This window comes from Rhinolophus sinicus, linkage group LG03, assembly GCF_036562045.2.
Source record: "Rhinolophus sinicus isolate RSC01 linkage group LG03, ASM3656204v1, whole genome shotgun sequence".
NCBI lineage: Eukaryota > Metazoa > Chordata > Mammalia > Chiroptera > Rhinolophidae > Rhinolophus > Rhinolophus sinicus.
In genome coordinates, this window is record NC_133753.1 from 102,940,733 (window position 1) to 102,955,458 (window position 14,726).

General features: G+C 57.4%; 1 protein-coding gene and 1 non-coding gene across 4 annotated transcripts; both read left to right on the forward strand.

The window, feature by feature from the left end:
* LAT2 (linker for activation of T cells family member 2) lies at positions 1-14,238 on the forward strand. Of its 3 annotated transcripts, none has more exons than XM_019754988.2 (13): positions 1-541; positions 4,614-4,728; positions 5,160-5,199; positions 7,512-7,555; positions 7,749-7,809; positions 8,051-8,088; positions 8,336-8,371; positions 8,450-8,480; positions 9,070-9,125; positions 10,259-10,321; positions 10,624-10,695; positions 11,112-11,235; positions 13,448-14,238. In XM_019754988.2, exons 2-12 carry the CDS (start codon positions 4,635-4,637, stop codon positions 11,216-11,218), a joined length of 642 nt encoding a protein of 213 aa, XP_019610547.1. In that variant the 5' UTR covers positions 1-541; positions 4,614-4,634; the 3' UTR covers positions 11,219-11,235; positions 13,448-14,238. The 3 variants fall into 3 exon arrangements, with proteins under 3 accessions (XP_019610547.1, XP_074184531.1, XP_074184532.1); XM_074328430.1 differs by lacking the exon at positions 1-541 and adding an exon at positions 3,731-3,901; XM_074328431.1 differs by lacking the exon at positions 1-541 and adding an exon at positions 3,798-4,017.
* TRNAL-AAG (transfer RNA leucine (anticodon AAG)) lies at positions 1,816-1,889 on the forward strand. The gene has a single exon. It is a non-coding gene; the product is annotated as a tRNA-Leu (tRNA).
* Positions 14,239-14,726: the final 488 nt, after the last annotated feature.

Here is a 14,726-nt window from a genome sequence, read left to right on the forward strand (position 1 = left end):
ATTCTCCCTGCCTGTGTATCTCTTTCTCGGTCTCTGTCTCTTTCTCTCTCTGGTTCTGTTTCTGGGTAACTGTGTGGGGGGGTTTTACAGTGTGGATGTGTATTTCTGTGTTTATGCGTGTTCTTAAGTGTGTGTTTCTGCATGTCTTCCTACCCCCTTGCTGTTTGTGTGACCATGTGAACACCCCCATTTATTCTGTCTCCCTGTTCCTGTGTGTGTCTTCCTCTCCCTGTGACTTGTGTTTACATATGTGTATTTAATGTGTGTATGTTTGTGTGTCCCTGTCTTTCTGTTCTCTCTGCCTGTTTGTCTCGTTCTTTCTCTTTCTGCCTCTGTGTGTGTGTGTGCGCGTGTGTGTGTCTCCGCCTATTCACAGCAGAGCCTGTCCGGCAGGGCAGCGGATGTGAGGGATGATTCAGTGGCTGACAGGAAGCCCGCAGTCTTGCTTGCTGCCCGCCAGTGTTTGCAGCATTGGCGTCAGCTCGGGCAGGTGTGTGGGCTCAGGATGAGGTGATTGCCGTGAAGAGCCCCCGACTCTCAGGTAAGCCTTCCCCAAGAATGCCTGGAGGCTGGCCCTGGGGCAGAGGTCCTGAGGTGCCCACTCCCTGAGGGTGGAGTGGCCCCGCTGGCCCAGCAGGAGCCCTTGGCGACCCGTTGGGTGGAGTGGGAAGATGTCAGAATGCCTCCTTTGGCCTCAGTCCTGACCTGGCCCTGCGACACTCAGAGGGGCATCCTGTTTCTGGGGCTCTGGCCACTTTCCTGCCCTCACCTTCTCCAGTTCAGCCTGCACAGCCCTGGGAAGCCCCCAGGGTGGTCCTGTAACTTCCAGAGATTGGTGAGGGACTGGGACAGTGGCTGCCTAGGTCCAGGCAATGAGCCTTGGTTTCTTCATCTGTAAAATGGGACTGTAACATCCCTGCCACTAAGCTATGGGAGGATGGGTAAGACTACAGGCAAGCGTGCCCAGGTCCTGCCCAGGCCAGATGGAAGCAGCTATCCCTGCTGCCCACCCATTCCCCAGCCTGGCCTGCCAGCCCTCTGCTGGGGCTCTGCGAGGCTCTAGGCCCTAGGGAGATCCTGGTGCCCAGCTCTGTCAACAAGTGGCCCTGGTCTGCACCAGCCCCCGCCTCTGTGCTGGGACAAGGGCTGCCCAGGCCCCCTGAGCACTGAGAAAGCCTCCATTTAGAAGCCTCTCAGGCCAGCCTTATGTGAAGGCCAAGGTTATTTGGAAAAACAGAACAGACCCCAGAGCACAGCCCAGCATAAGGATCCTTTCCAAGACTCAGACCGGGACCTCTCGCTCCACCCTCACCTCTCAGCCTGCCCTGAGGCCCTGGTGGGCCTTTGTTTCCCCCATCTACAGCATGACAAGCGCTGGGAGAGTGGGCAGTATCATCTCCAAGGACCTTTTGGGCAGGAGGCTCAGACGCTGAGGCCCATTCAGCCCAGCATGTAGGGCTTTCCCACAGTCAGCTTGATGCAAACCTTGCTCATATGAAAACTGCCCACTTCCCCTTGTGCTATTTCGGCCCACAGAGCCACGGGCTTTCGTAGCCTCCCTCCCCACCCCACCCAGCCCTGCCTGGTTTCTTAGGGCCTCCTGGGGCTGCTGGGCTGGCCTGTCCTGCCACCTAGCCTCCTTCCTCTCCCTCCACCCTCACCATACCCCATCTGCTCCCAGAACATAAGTGGAAATCAACGAGAGGGGACAGATTTATTCAGTCTGAGGGACAAGGGGCAGCCACAGGAGGTTTCCTCAAATTAGCCTCTTTTAAAAAATATTTCATGATTCTTAAAAATGTAATATAATGGGGTGGCCGGTTAGCTCAGTTGGTTAGAGCATGGTGCTAAGAACACCAAGGTTGCCGGTTCGATCCCTGCATGGGCCACTGTGAGCTGTGGCCTCCTTAAAATAAAAAAAATAAATAAATAAAACAATGCAATATAAGAAAAAGGCAAAAGGGTGTGGCCTTTGGAGGCAGCTTGCCCTGAGTTTGGATCCTGACTGTGACTTTGGACAGAGTGTTCACCTCTGGGCCTCCCTTGGGAGGGAGGAGTGGTGTTTCCTACGTGATGCTTCATGTGTTTGTGACAACTGACTGAGGGGCTAGGGCAAGGGCCAGTGTCCCCAGCCCAATGCCCTAAAGGGGCAGTGGAGGGAGGCTCAGGCCTACGTGTCTGAGAACCAGGTGGGGAGGGCTCCCCATTGTTCGCTGCAGGGCCCACCAGCCAGATCTGGCCCTGACAGGCTGTGGCTGTGCTTGCCCCTTCCATGGGGACCTTGATGATGGCCAGTCATGGAAGTCACAGCCAACCGTACCCTGCCCTGCACTAGCACCTTACATGCGTCATCTCAATGCCAGACCTCATGTGACAAACCCACGGGTAGAGTGTCATTATTTCCCCCATTTAACAAAGGGGCAACCAAAGGCCCGTGAGGCTGGGATTCAATTTTCATTCCTAAGCAGAAATTTGGTCTCATGCACCCCACCCCACCCTCCCCCAGAGCCAGGTGGGTGGAGTTGGACCAAAGCTGAGAGCATCCCCGAATATACTGCTCACCCCAGGAAGCAGGAGGGCTCTCTGGTGGCCAGGGTCCTCTGGCATGGAGGGCTGCCCTTCCCCAAAGGTTAGCAGGTCAGGTCTCAGCCTCAAATGCCAGACCGACTGTGAACTTGGTCCAAGGTTCTTAAGCAGCCTCTGGGGTTGCTGGGGGTGAACTTGTGTGCCAGCTCTCAGGGAGCATATCTGCAACCCACCCTGAGTGTCTGTGCCCAAATGTCCTTTGAGGGCAGAAAGATAGTTGCTGTCCTAAGCAAAATCCAAAGCTGTCAAGGGTTAGGAGGCTGAGGAAGCTGTTCCAATCAGCCAGCCAGAAATAAGGCCCTCACCAGATTTCAGGGGTTCAGGAAGCCCCGGCTTCAGGAAGCCCCGGCCGTGAGCCAGACTGGACATGACTGATCCCCATTTTACAGATGAGAAAACTGAGGCCAAGAGATGCTGAGACACAGGCAGGATTTGGCCCCCGAAGTCCTCCCTCTAAGGCAGGTGCTCCCAACTTCACACAGCCTGAGATAGACTTGGGTCATGGCCGGAGGTTCCAGAGGGAGTGTGCCCTGGGATGGCCACAGGACAGGCTGGGTGTGGGGACAGTGCCCAGGCTCTGAGAGGAGGCTCATCCCCCCTCAGACAATATCCTGGGATGATGCGGGTCAATCTTTCTCTTGACATGGAAGCTGCCCGGTCATGAGGTTCGGGAATTCTTGTGTTCCCTCTGACTCACTTGGTGTTTTAGGGAAGGAGAGGTGGCTTTTCTGTGACGAGTCCCTGACTGAGGCTTCATGTTGCATGGAGATCCCTTGTCAACTTTGCCACAGGGATTCAGGAAGCTTGGAGATGTGGGGGGACAGCCGGGTACACACGGGCCTCGAGCGCGTGAAGCAGGAGATGGGCAGTACGAAATCCAGCTGCTCCCCAAGCCTCATCCTCCCCAGCTATAAAGTGGGGAGAAGCCCTTCTCCCAGGTTCTCAATGCAAGACGCACAGATGTGCGCAGAGTGGACATTCAGTGGTAGGGTCTCCATGTGCCCTCTTGGGGTACAGCCCCTCATACAACCCCTGCTGCCTGGCTATTTTGGGGGGGGGGCTGAGTCTCTTTATTATAATAGTTGCAACAATTCTCCTTGGAAGCCCCCTTGAGAGGACCTGTTCTTGCATTTACCAGGCCCTGGTGCGTGGCTGTCATCACCAAAGCCTGACAATTACAGTGGCCCCAAGCCTGGGACTGGCCACTGACTAAGAGCCGGGGATTTGGGACCTCTTCGCCCTGCACCGCTGTCCTCCAGCCCCACCCTCCCAGCACATGCCACGAGCAGCCACCCCACCGTGGGCAGCACACCAGGTCCCTCTATCCTGAGCACACTTCTCCTTCCATGCTGTCAGGCCCGTCTCCTCCAAGAAGGCTTCCCTGATCTCCCTCCTCTCAGCTCCCAGGACAAGAGGGAGCAGGGTGCACAGGTGTTTAAGGAAAGGAAATCCCACTTCAAACTTACCCAGAAGGCCATGCTAGAGGCTCTAGAGGCTTCCATGCAGAAGGGTCCACGGACTCCTGGCTTGGGGAGAAAAGCTGGATTCACAGGAGGCAAGGGATGCAGTGGGTAGAGCCAGAGTTGGTATCTGGAGGCTGGAACTTGAGTCCTGTCTGTCCACTTAGCAACTGTGGGAGCTCTGGTCTCAGTTTCCTTATCTGTGAAATGGAGCAAGCCTCTCCCTGAAAAGGCAGTTGTGTAGATTAAGCGAGAGTGTATGTAGGAGTGTGCACATACACCTACTGTCTGGTGGGTCCCCAGAACCTTCCAGCACTTATCAAGTGTTGATACTGGGCCCCAGGAGCCAGGGGGTTAGGTCTGGGGTCAGATGAAGAAATAGGTCTGGGCCCAGCCTGGTCCTCCAGCAGGGTGGAAAGGGCACTCCCACAGCCTAGACTCAGTGTGAGGCTGTAAGGGGACAGTAGGGTCAGAAACCTGGGAGTGGGGGCTGGGTGGGATCCTGGAGGGGTGGCCCTGCAGACCCCCACCCTGGCTCATGGGGCGGCCCACGTTGTAACATTGCAGGAAGAGTGGCCAGGAGCAGACATGAACGCAGAGACCGAGCTGCTATGCCTGGGGGCAGCCCTGCTGCTGCTGCTGGGGGTGGTGGCCAGCCTGTGTGTGCGCTGCTCCCACCCAGGTAAAGGCGGGACTATGGGGGGGGGGTCATGGGTGTGATGGTGGAGAAGACCGGGTACCCAGAGACCTTTGCAGGCCCAGACCTGGCTGTGGTTGGTGGGGCAGTCAGATAAGCTGCATAAGGCAGGGGTGACACCCCCTTGGGGTGGCTCACTATGGGGCTTTGGTTTTGCTGGGTCAAGGGTGTATATCTGTGGCAGAGGGTGGCTCTGGACAAGCTGGGCTGCCTGGGCATCCTCCTTTTCTACATCCGCTGTCCTAAATAAATGGTGAGAAACACACTGTGAGTGTCAGGTAGCCACAGTGTTGGCAGCTCGGCCCCTACGTCCTGTCTGACGCCTGCACAGGGCACAGGGCACAGGATGAGAGGGACCTTGGATCTGTTCCCACCCTGGCTCCGGGACGCTTGCTAACCCGGTCCTGTTCTTGCAGGTGCAAAGCGGTCTGAGAAAATCTATGAGCAGAGGAATCTGTGAGTGCCTCCGTGCTCCCAGCCCAGCGTCTCTGTGTGCCTTTGGGTTCTGAGCAGTCGGGGAGGGGGGGGTGCCCAGGGACTGTCCAAGTCCTGCCCCAGCCTGGTCAGCAAGACCTTCAGCAGGAGGGGATGCCACTCTCCAGCTGCTCAGGAGCACCTCCAGGGATCTGCGTGACCCCAGCCCAGGGCAGCCTGCTAAACTGGTGGGGGCATTGACAGAGGAGTCCTGCCCTCCCAGTGCAGTGTGGAGGGGGCAGAGACCGGGCACAAAGCAAACCGCCAGCTGTGTCTGAATCTCCCCTGGAAAATGCTGAAAGAACTCAGGGGAGGATGTGGCATGTCCCTTGGGGGATTAGGGAGGCCTGACAGAGGAGGTGGGAAGGATTTTAAGAAAGAGAGAGGCGAAAGGGGACATTCCAGAGACAGACAGACAGACAGACAGACAGACAGACAGACAGACAGTGTGGGCAGTTGCTGACAGAGGACTGGGTAGACTCTGTCTTCATGGATGAGGGAGAAGGGACAGCCTGCCTTGAGAGTGATGAGCTAGATAAAGGCCTTGACTGTGGGGAAAGGCCTTGCCCTTTATCCTAAGGGCCCAGGGGGCCACAGAGGAGCTGGAAGCAGGGGCTTCTGTGAAGCAGGGAGGTGAGGTAGAGATGAGCTGGGGTCAGTGACCCAGGCAGAGGGCGGAACCGGGCGGTTGGAGCTCCAAGCACTTTGAGGACAGGTGGGGCCATTGTGTGAACCAGGGAGGGTCAGCGGGCTGGACGCTGCAGACCTGGGGGTGTCCCAAGAGCAGCCCCAGGCGGTGGGCAGTGGCCACTGGTGTCATTACATGACCGATGGAGGCCCTGCTGGCCCTCTGAGGCCCGCGTGTGCACATGTGCACAGGCCTGCACGCCCACGCACACCCACACGCTCCCTGCACACTTGCTCATGCATGTACTTCTCACACACGCAGCACTTGTGTGCATGCTCGGGTGGCCACTCATACAAACGTGCACACACACACCCTTTTTCATTTCCTTTTGCAACTGAAAAACCACAATGAGATTTGAAAATAGAATTTTCCCATCCAGGCACCCCAGGGGCCTGGGCGGAATTTTTCCAGGCTTTTATTTTTGGCTACTTGGCCCTTTAGATCACAGCCCACAACCTCCACCAGGGGTGGGCTGGGCTCCCCTGGTGCCTCCCATACCCCTCCCCCAAGGCGGGCCTCCTCCCTGTTTCCCCCCTCCCCTCCTTGATTGATCTTATGCGGAGGAAACCTCCTCAAGAGGAGGATGGGAGGAGGGGGGCGGGGCTCTCCCAACTTGGGCTCAGTCCTTGCAGCCTGTGCCCAGCTCCTGCATCGCTTCCTCTGGGAAGCCATGCCTGACTCTCCCCTGTGGATTTAAAGCATCCTCCCTAAGTCAAGTCACTCTGCCCCCAGTATCCAGGAGTGCCGCCCATATTAGTCCAGGGGTGGAGCCCAAAATGTTTTAAGGATTAACTAGTCTGCTGCACCAACCTTAGTGGTGCTTCTATTCTCAAGGGTACTTTATGGTCCAATCTGGCAGCTAGGGCTTCAGCCCTCACTTCCGCATTTCAGACGGAAGAGAGAATGAAAAGACAAAAAGGCTGTGCCCAGTAGTCAGTGACTCCTTTAAGGAGCTTTCCTGAAAGTCCCAACAATCGTGGCTTGCATTTCATTGACTACAGCCTAATCACGTGGCCACACTTAGGTGCGAGGGAGTGTTTCAAAGGAAGAAAGGGACACTGGGTGATGGCTGGATACCTGGCTGTGTCTGCTAAGCCTTGACGTTGTCCAACAGTTATTTGGGAGTAATGGTGTGTTTGACGGGTGCGCTCTCCTAGAAATGTTAAATAAATACTCCTGGGGTGGTAGGTGGGGGCAGCCTCTTTGTCTCTCCTGGTTGCAATCATGGCTGGGTCCCTGAGCAGTCGCCCCAACCATCTAACATCGTGCCCTAGAATCTCAGGGCTGCCTCCCCTGCCCCGCCCACAGACCCTCCTGACCATTTCCAAGGTTCCTGGGGAAGCTGCATCAGGGGATGGGTCTCTCTGGCCGCTGGCTCCAGCCCAGGGCCACGTGAGAAGGGTGGGTACCCAGTGAGTGTGGGTCAGTCCAGAGAATGAGGGCATCAGGGGGCAGGGCTCTGGATCTGAGGCCTGGAGACAGCAGCTCCTCCTCACGCTTACCCTGGGGGTGTCACTCCTCTCCGTCTGTCCATCTTTCCTGTCTCTCTGTCCTTTGGGCTGTGGGAAGCCAGGCCCCAGCTTAGTACAGTCCCATGTGTTTCCAGGCAAGAGAATCAACAGAACTTCGCAGTGGCCCGGACCTATTCCTGTGAGTCACCGAGAAGAAGGGTCTAGGGGCTGGGCTCGGGGTTAGGGGTTTCACATCAAAGTCCCTCTGTCCCGATTGCCCTGAGGCTGTGGCCATAGCTGATCTGGCTGGCTAATGGGGTTAGTGGGGGGATGAGGGACTGCACTGGCAGATGGCCCCGGGGACCCAGCAAACACCCCTTTGTCCTTTGCAGTGGCTGGGCAGGCCTGGCCAGGGGCCCCGATGGACACAGCTTCTAACATGGAGCCAGCGAGGTAGGATGCGCCCCCTGTCCTGGGCCCAGAAGGGTCACACCAGCACAGGAAACAATGAGAAGGTCCCTGGGGCCCCACCTGGCTGAGCCCAGGCCAAGACCTCACTCCTTCCTTGGATCTCAGAGCCCCAGTGCTGGATTTCGAAGGCCCCACCAAGGGGCTGTGGACTTCGAACCCCCAGACACCCCAGGGCCCCTCTCCCTACCTCCGCCTCAGCTCTTACCTGCCCTCTCCCCTGCAGGAAGGATAAGCTGCTGCAGTTCTCCCCCAGCCTCGAGGGTGAGTGACCTCAGACACGGGTGGGGCAGGGGTGAGTGGGACTGAGACAGGTGCATACCTGGTGGGAGAGGTGCTGTGCAGGGCAATGCTGGTGGGGGGAGTGCAGGCCTGCCAGCGAGGCCGTTGCCCAGGAGGCACAGGGTGGAACAGGAGCCAGGCTGGGGGCCTGAGGGAATAGCTAGTGGGGGCGGGGATAGAGAGCAGGTGCAGACATGTGAAGATAGGAAATCCCTGGCCTTGTTTCCAGATTCTGCGTCCCCCAGGTACCAGAACTTCAGCAAAGGTAGGTGGGCTATGGGGACGTGCAGGCTGTGGTGGGGGCCCACCTGGAGCCCAGGCCTAATTCTGCCTCCTCCTGCAGGAAGCAGACACGGATCAGATGCAGCCTACATGTGAGTGACTTCTCGTGGCCTGGCACCTCGTCCCCACGCCCTCCCACCCCCGCCCAGCCCTGCCCCGAGCTGCCTTGTTTATGAAGGCCTCCTGGCCTAGAACCTTCCAGCCCAGGCCCAGGCCCAGGCAGGCCTCAGTAGCATTGTTTCCCCTCAGGTAGCCATGGATTTGTGGGGACAGGGACAGGGCCATGGCCCTACTCTGGGGAGGGGCTGTCTTGGGGGACTCATCCTGCATCAGCCAGTCAGAGACAAGTTACAGGGACATCTGGAACGCCAGAGACGGAAGGTCCTCAGATATCTCATCTTACAGATGGGCGAACTGAAACCCAGGGCAGGTGGGAACTTGTCTAGGGTCACATAGCCAGGTGGCTGCAGCCAGACTGATACCCCCTCAGCCCCAGGGTGGCTCAGGGTGTCCAGGGAAGTGGATGGAGGGATTGGGGGAGACCCTGGCCGAGCCCCCACGGGCCCCTGGGGGAGCGATGGCTGGAGCAGCTCTGACCTCACTGCCCCACCCACCATGGAGCCCCCACCCTGACCACAGGCCCGCCCAGAAATTGGTGCTGTGTCTGTGTTTTCTTGCCAGAGACCCCATTGCCATGGACTATTGCAACTGGGGGCAGGTCCAGAAGTCCCAGGAAGGTGAGGCGGAGGGAAAGGAGGGGAACAGGGGTGAGCGGCACTGGAGCTCAGCTTCAGAAGCCACACTCGTGGGGCCAGAAGCGGTGAGGAGGAGACGGGCGTCAAACATCGGATGGATGGCGTGGGGGGCAGGGGGGAGATGAGGGAGCTGGCAGGAGCCCGGGTGCAAAGAAGGGAAGAGACGTAAGGGAGCTGGGAGGGGTGAGCCACAGGGGTGAGGAAACAAGAAAGGGAGTTGGGGGCAGGGATGAGGGGAGACTGGGCCCCTTGGATTCCAGGCCCCGCTCAGGGCTGGACACATATGGGACCTGGGAGGAAGGCCCTGGGTGGGGCAGCCTTGCTGATGGACTCTGAGCCTTGCAGACTCAGGATGCTGGAACCCTAGACCCTTAACACCTTTGCTTTACAGAAAGAGAAACCAAGGACCAAGGGTGGGCAATGCCCGCTGAGTGGTGCACAGGCCTGGTTTCCTGCCTGGGCCATGCTGAGGGGGGCCGTTGAAGCACCATGGTGGGCAGGGAGCAGTCCGATCCTTCACCCCTGCCACTTCCAAATTGGGGCGGAGCCCTCATTTCTCAGCCCCTTTGACACAGGTGGACACTGGCTGGGGAGGCGGTTAGAGCTCAGCTTCCCTGTCAGGGGAGGGGAGTGACACTGGGGTGCCAGGCTCTGATATGGCACACTCAGCGTAGGCCCTTGGGCAAAGACTCCCAGCCCACCCAGCCCTACCTGAAGGGTCCTACCTCCAGATAAGCCTCGGCCTGGTTCCTGTCCCTCCTAGGCCCCCAGGGGCTCTCTCTGCCCTTATTGCCAGCTAGAGATGGGCCTTTCTCCCTCCCTCCAACTATCCATCCTGCACCTGAATGCAGACCCATCCCTTAATCTCCCCTCCCCAGTGCATTCAGGGGGTGACCTTGGAGGACAGAGAAGGTGCCCAGGGTGGTGTCTGATGGAGCCAGGCTAGCGCCCATTAAGAATGTTCAAGGCCCTGGGGGACCGAGGGATGAGAGTTTGGCAGGACAGGTCATCTGCCCACGAGGGAGAGAGAGAAGGCGGGAGGGAGGGCAGGAGGAAGAGCCCAGCTTGATGGACAGGGCCCACTGCATCCTAGCCCTCTCCCCTCTCCCCAGCAGATGAGGACGATACTAATTCCTATGAAAACGTGCTCATCTGCAAGCAGGAGCCGCCCGAGTCAGGTGAGGCTGCCAACCAGGAACTGGTGAGATCTGAAGTCCCCATGGCTCAAAGGCATCACCTGCCTGAAGCCGGAAAGTTCGCTGACATCTCTGGTTCCTTTGGGTCAAGTATGACCTCGTATCCAGGGAGAAACCCCATTATCCTGGGCCTCAGCAGGAATGCACTAGGGGGATTCCTTCCTCCCCTGAGGGGCTGCCCAGCAGAATGCCTCCCTGGAGAAGCCCATGGCCCCTCGCGGGCCTGAGGACCAGCTGTGGTGGCTGTGCCCCCTGCAGCCACTCTCCCTGTGCTCTCCCTGTAGGCGATGAGGGATCTGAGGATTATCAGAATTCGGCTTCCATCCAGCAGTGGCGAGAGTCCAGGAGGGTCATGGGTATGTGGCAGGAGAACAGGGACTTCAGCAGGCGCAGAGGGTCCTGGCCTGGTCCTGGGGGGCAGGGAGTTGGGGGGTCTGCCCTGGGAGGGCAAGGCAGCTGACTCCACAGTGAAGCCTGCAGCACATCAGCAGCTGCACTGGCCTTGAGCTGTGCCAGGATGCCCCTCAGTGGCCTTGGCCTTCTGAGCTTGGGTCTTGCTGGGCAGGCTGAGCATCCAGCTGTGGGGATGGAGTCGCCTGCTCTGCTCCCGGGTGGGACAAATCTCTGGCAAATCCCAGGGCCAGGACAGACACACCATCCAGCGCAGACTTTCTTTCACGCTGTTTCGTGGCATCTGGGAGTTTGAGCCCAGGGTGAACAGGGCTGGGTGTGTCCGTGCAAACCATCTGACCGTCTGCCTGCTGGTCCCCAGAGCGAGTCCCGAGAGAAGCACCTTCCTCCCCAGCAGGAAGCCCAGATGAGGACGATGACGGGGAGCCTGATTACGTGAACGGGGAAGTGGCAGCCACAGAAGCCTAGGGCGGACATGGGAGAAGGTACAGCTGCCTCGGTGCAGGGTGGGGTGGTAGCTTCACTAGCCCGAGGGACCCCATTCCCAAGGGGAAGATGAGCACTTGGGCTGGAGCAGCCATGGTGGGGCCAAGGGGCAGCCCCTATGGGTACTGAAATGGGGGCTCCACAGGGCGCTGCGCCCCCCATGCTGTCCCTGCCACCCTGCCCCAACTCCCACAGCAGGCTCGGCGAGGTGACAGGTTTGCGGCAGGCACAAGTCTCAGGCTGTGGGGGTGTCAGGCAGGGCAGGCTGCTGAGTCTTGGGGTGAAGGGTGCGTCTCTGCAACCTCGGGGGAGTGACTTAACCTCCCGGGACCTATTTTTTCATTTGTAAAATGGAGCTAATGGGATTTGTGGCTTCGACAAGTCACCGCACATAAAGCACGAGACCCGCAGGACTTGGCCAGTGTGGACCTCAGGGACAGGGGACAGGACTGGGAGATGATGGTGCTGATGACAGCAGTGGCTTAACAGTGTGAAGCAGCCACCGCGCCGGCCAGCATGGTGCCCTGAGCTCTCACACACCATCTCTTGTCACCCCAAAGGCACAGAGCACTAAGCCACCAGCCCGAAGTCACACTTAGCATGAGTGGAGGAGGGGATAGGATCAGCCGCTGTGTGGGCAAGCTCGGTCCCAGGGCCCCCTATCTGGGGCAAGGGCAGTCCTCTCAGCGGGGGAGGGTGGGCCTGGCTGCTCAGGAGCCAACCACAGAAGTCTGAGCCCAAGGTGCAGAGTCCCCAGCGTTCACTCGTTCACCCACTATTTACTGGCATCTGCCAGGGGCAAATCCTGCCTCCAGTGCTGGGGACACCGTAACAAACACAATACACAAAACGCCGAACATTCTGGTGGCAGAGATACAACAGATACCCAAGAGAAGAGATAGAACAGAGGAAATTACAGCATGTTAGATGGTGATAAGTCCTGTGGAGACAAACAGGACAGGAAGAGGCAGGAAGTGACGTGGGCAGGGTAGGGGGCAGGAGGTGGTGGTGTGTTAAGTACAGAGGCCAGGGAAAGCTTTGGAGGCCCTCCCCACCCCTGCGGGGGAAGGACACCCACAGAGGGACCAGCGTGCCCAGAGGCTCCCACAGTGGAGTGGGAGGTGATGGGAGGAGTGGGAGAGACGCAGAAAGGAGGTGCAGGCCACATATGCAGGGCCAGCATGGGGTGGGGGGGATTTCTGAGATTAGGACGGGGGCTGGCACGGGAAGGTTTGAAACAGAAGGATGACTTGATGTTTCTAAAGGACCACGGACCACTGAGTAGAGACATGAATACGGTCAGCCAGCCATATGCATGGGTTTTTGCATCTGTGGATTCAACCAACCTAGGATCAAAAATTTTTGGAAAAAAATCTCAGAAAGTTCTAAAAAACAAAACTTGAATTTGCCACATGCCAAGCATTACACTGAATCCACACAAATGAAGTGATATGCAGGGGTGCCTTGCTGTAGCCTCTATGTAAATATGGGTTATATGCAAATGCTGCACCTTTTTACATAAGGGACTTCAGCATCCGCTGAAGTTTGGTTATCTCTGTGCATGTGCATGTGTGTGTGTTGGGCGGGCGTCCTGGAACCAATGCCCTGAGAACACCAAGGGACGACCTACGAGGGGACAGCAGTGGGAGCAGGGAGACCAGGAAGTGGAGTGCCGAGGCAGCATGCCACCTTGGCCCAGGGAGGTAGTGGGAACAGGAGGTAGTGTTTGGAGTCCGTAGGACTCACTGATGCACTGGGTGGGTGCGAGGAGAGCTGGAGAGCACCGCAGGTTTTTGCTCCTGAGCAATGACAGGGTGTCTCTTTTGGCCACTGGGTTTTGTGGGCAAGGCCAGTTTATTTCTGGGACGTTAAATTGGAGAGGACGTGCAGGCGGAAGTAGGAAACGGGCCATTCGGGATCTACGCCTGGAGTCAGAGAAGTCGGGCTGCAGACTGAAGGCAGGTTGGAAGAACCTGGGCCTTGGCCAGCTCCAAGGAGCAGTTAGGATTTCAAACGAAAAGTGGAAGCTCCTGGAAGAAAACAGCTGAAGCTGCTTGACAGGCGGGGTGTCTCCCCAGCCCAGCTGCGGGAGGGCCCCCAAGCGCTGCCATAGCTGTGCCCCCCCCTTACCAAGCCTGTGCTGAGGGAACTAAGTGCTAGCCAAAGCAAACCTTTTCCTCTTAGCCAACGCCTTTTGTCATCTCTGAACAGAACCAAGGAACCCCGAGCTCACTGGACAATTGATCACCTCCCAACAGTCAGTTCTTCAGAGCTGCTGGACTTCTGGGGCCCGCCACGGTTTCTACTCGGTGCGCCATGTCCCAAGGACCAGCCCTCAGGCCGTGGGGGATCCAGCCTGGGAAAGGGCACTCACACGTGGAATCAGCTTCCCAGGGGCAGGACAGGAGCCTGGTGCCAAGGACAGCTCAGCTCCTGCCATGATTAGCTGCCCAGCACTCAGGGCAAGTTGCACCCCCTTCCCCACATTGTGCAACACTTGTGTTTGTGTTTTCCTCCGGATTTGGATCCCAAATTGCTTACTAATGTTGGTTGCTGGGATATTTTTCGTGATCGATAAACTTGTACAGTTAATTTATATAGGTGGAGCCATATTTAATACTCTACATTCCAGGGTAGAGATTTTGTCTATCTTGTCACCTACAAGCATTATATGTACTTAGTTTCAGCAGTTAGAGGGAGCCCTGGAGCTCCTTTCTTTGGATCTATTCACTGAGGAACATTTGGCTGGTCATCTTCATGCCCCTTCAGTGGGCATGTCTGCCGGCACAGTGCCAGTTCTGCAGAAGGGGCAGGAGGGTGGGGCAGTGGTGCCCTCCTCCACTGCCAGCTCCAGGGCTGGCCGAGGCTCAGCTATTGGGCAGCATGACTATCTCAGGGGAAGGGCAGGGGCCCAATGGGACCCTGACTCAGAAAAGCCAGTCAGAGTAACAAAGTGCCTCCGCCAATCAAAATGTCGCAATAAAAGTTTTAGTTTAAGAGCAGGAATTCTCCAGTGTCTGCTTTCCCTGCTTGATGTAAAACCTTCTAGTTTCATAGAAAGGGACCCTAAAGCCTGGATAGAGGGAGAACTGGGGACAGGACCTGGGTCCCCAAGTCCAGCCCTCTTTCCAGGATGCTGCACCATTAACTTTCCATGAGAAGTTAACGCCAAGTTAGGAAATGAGAAGAAAAACATCTAGAACACAACTGCTGACCACTTGTCACTTCACACCCTCAAGTCCTGACCTCACAAGCTCAGAGGACAGCTTAGGTCTGAGCAGGCGTGGCAGGACTGCGAGGTGGCTCTAGGTCGTCACCCGCAAACCAGGCACAACCATTTCTTTCTCTCACAGGGGTCCCAAGGCTCCTGACAAGAAAATAAGATTGAGAATGTGTATTTTGTAAACTGTCACCTTGCAGTTTTTGAGGACCTTACTTGTATTGCCCCCCTCTTAATTGATACCCAAACACAAAGAGCCAGTAATCTCAC

Coding starts and splice junctions, on each gene's coding strand:
- LAT2 (XM_074328430.1), top strand. CDS start 3,863: ATGCCACGAGCAGCCACCCCACCGTGGGCAGCACACCAG. Junction 7,556..7,748: donor AGTGGCCCGGACCTATTCCT/GTGAGTCACCGA, acceptor TGTCCTTTGCAG/TGGCTGGGCAGGCCTGGCCA. Junction 10,696..11,111: donor AGAGTCCAGGAGGGTCATGG/GTATGTGGCAGG, acceptor GCTGGTCCCCAG/AGCGAGTCCCGAGAGAAGCA.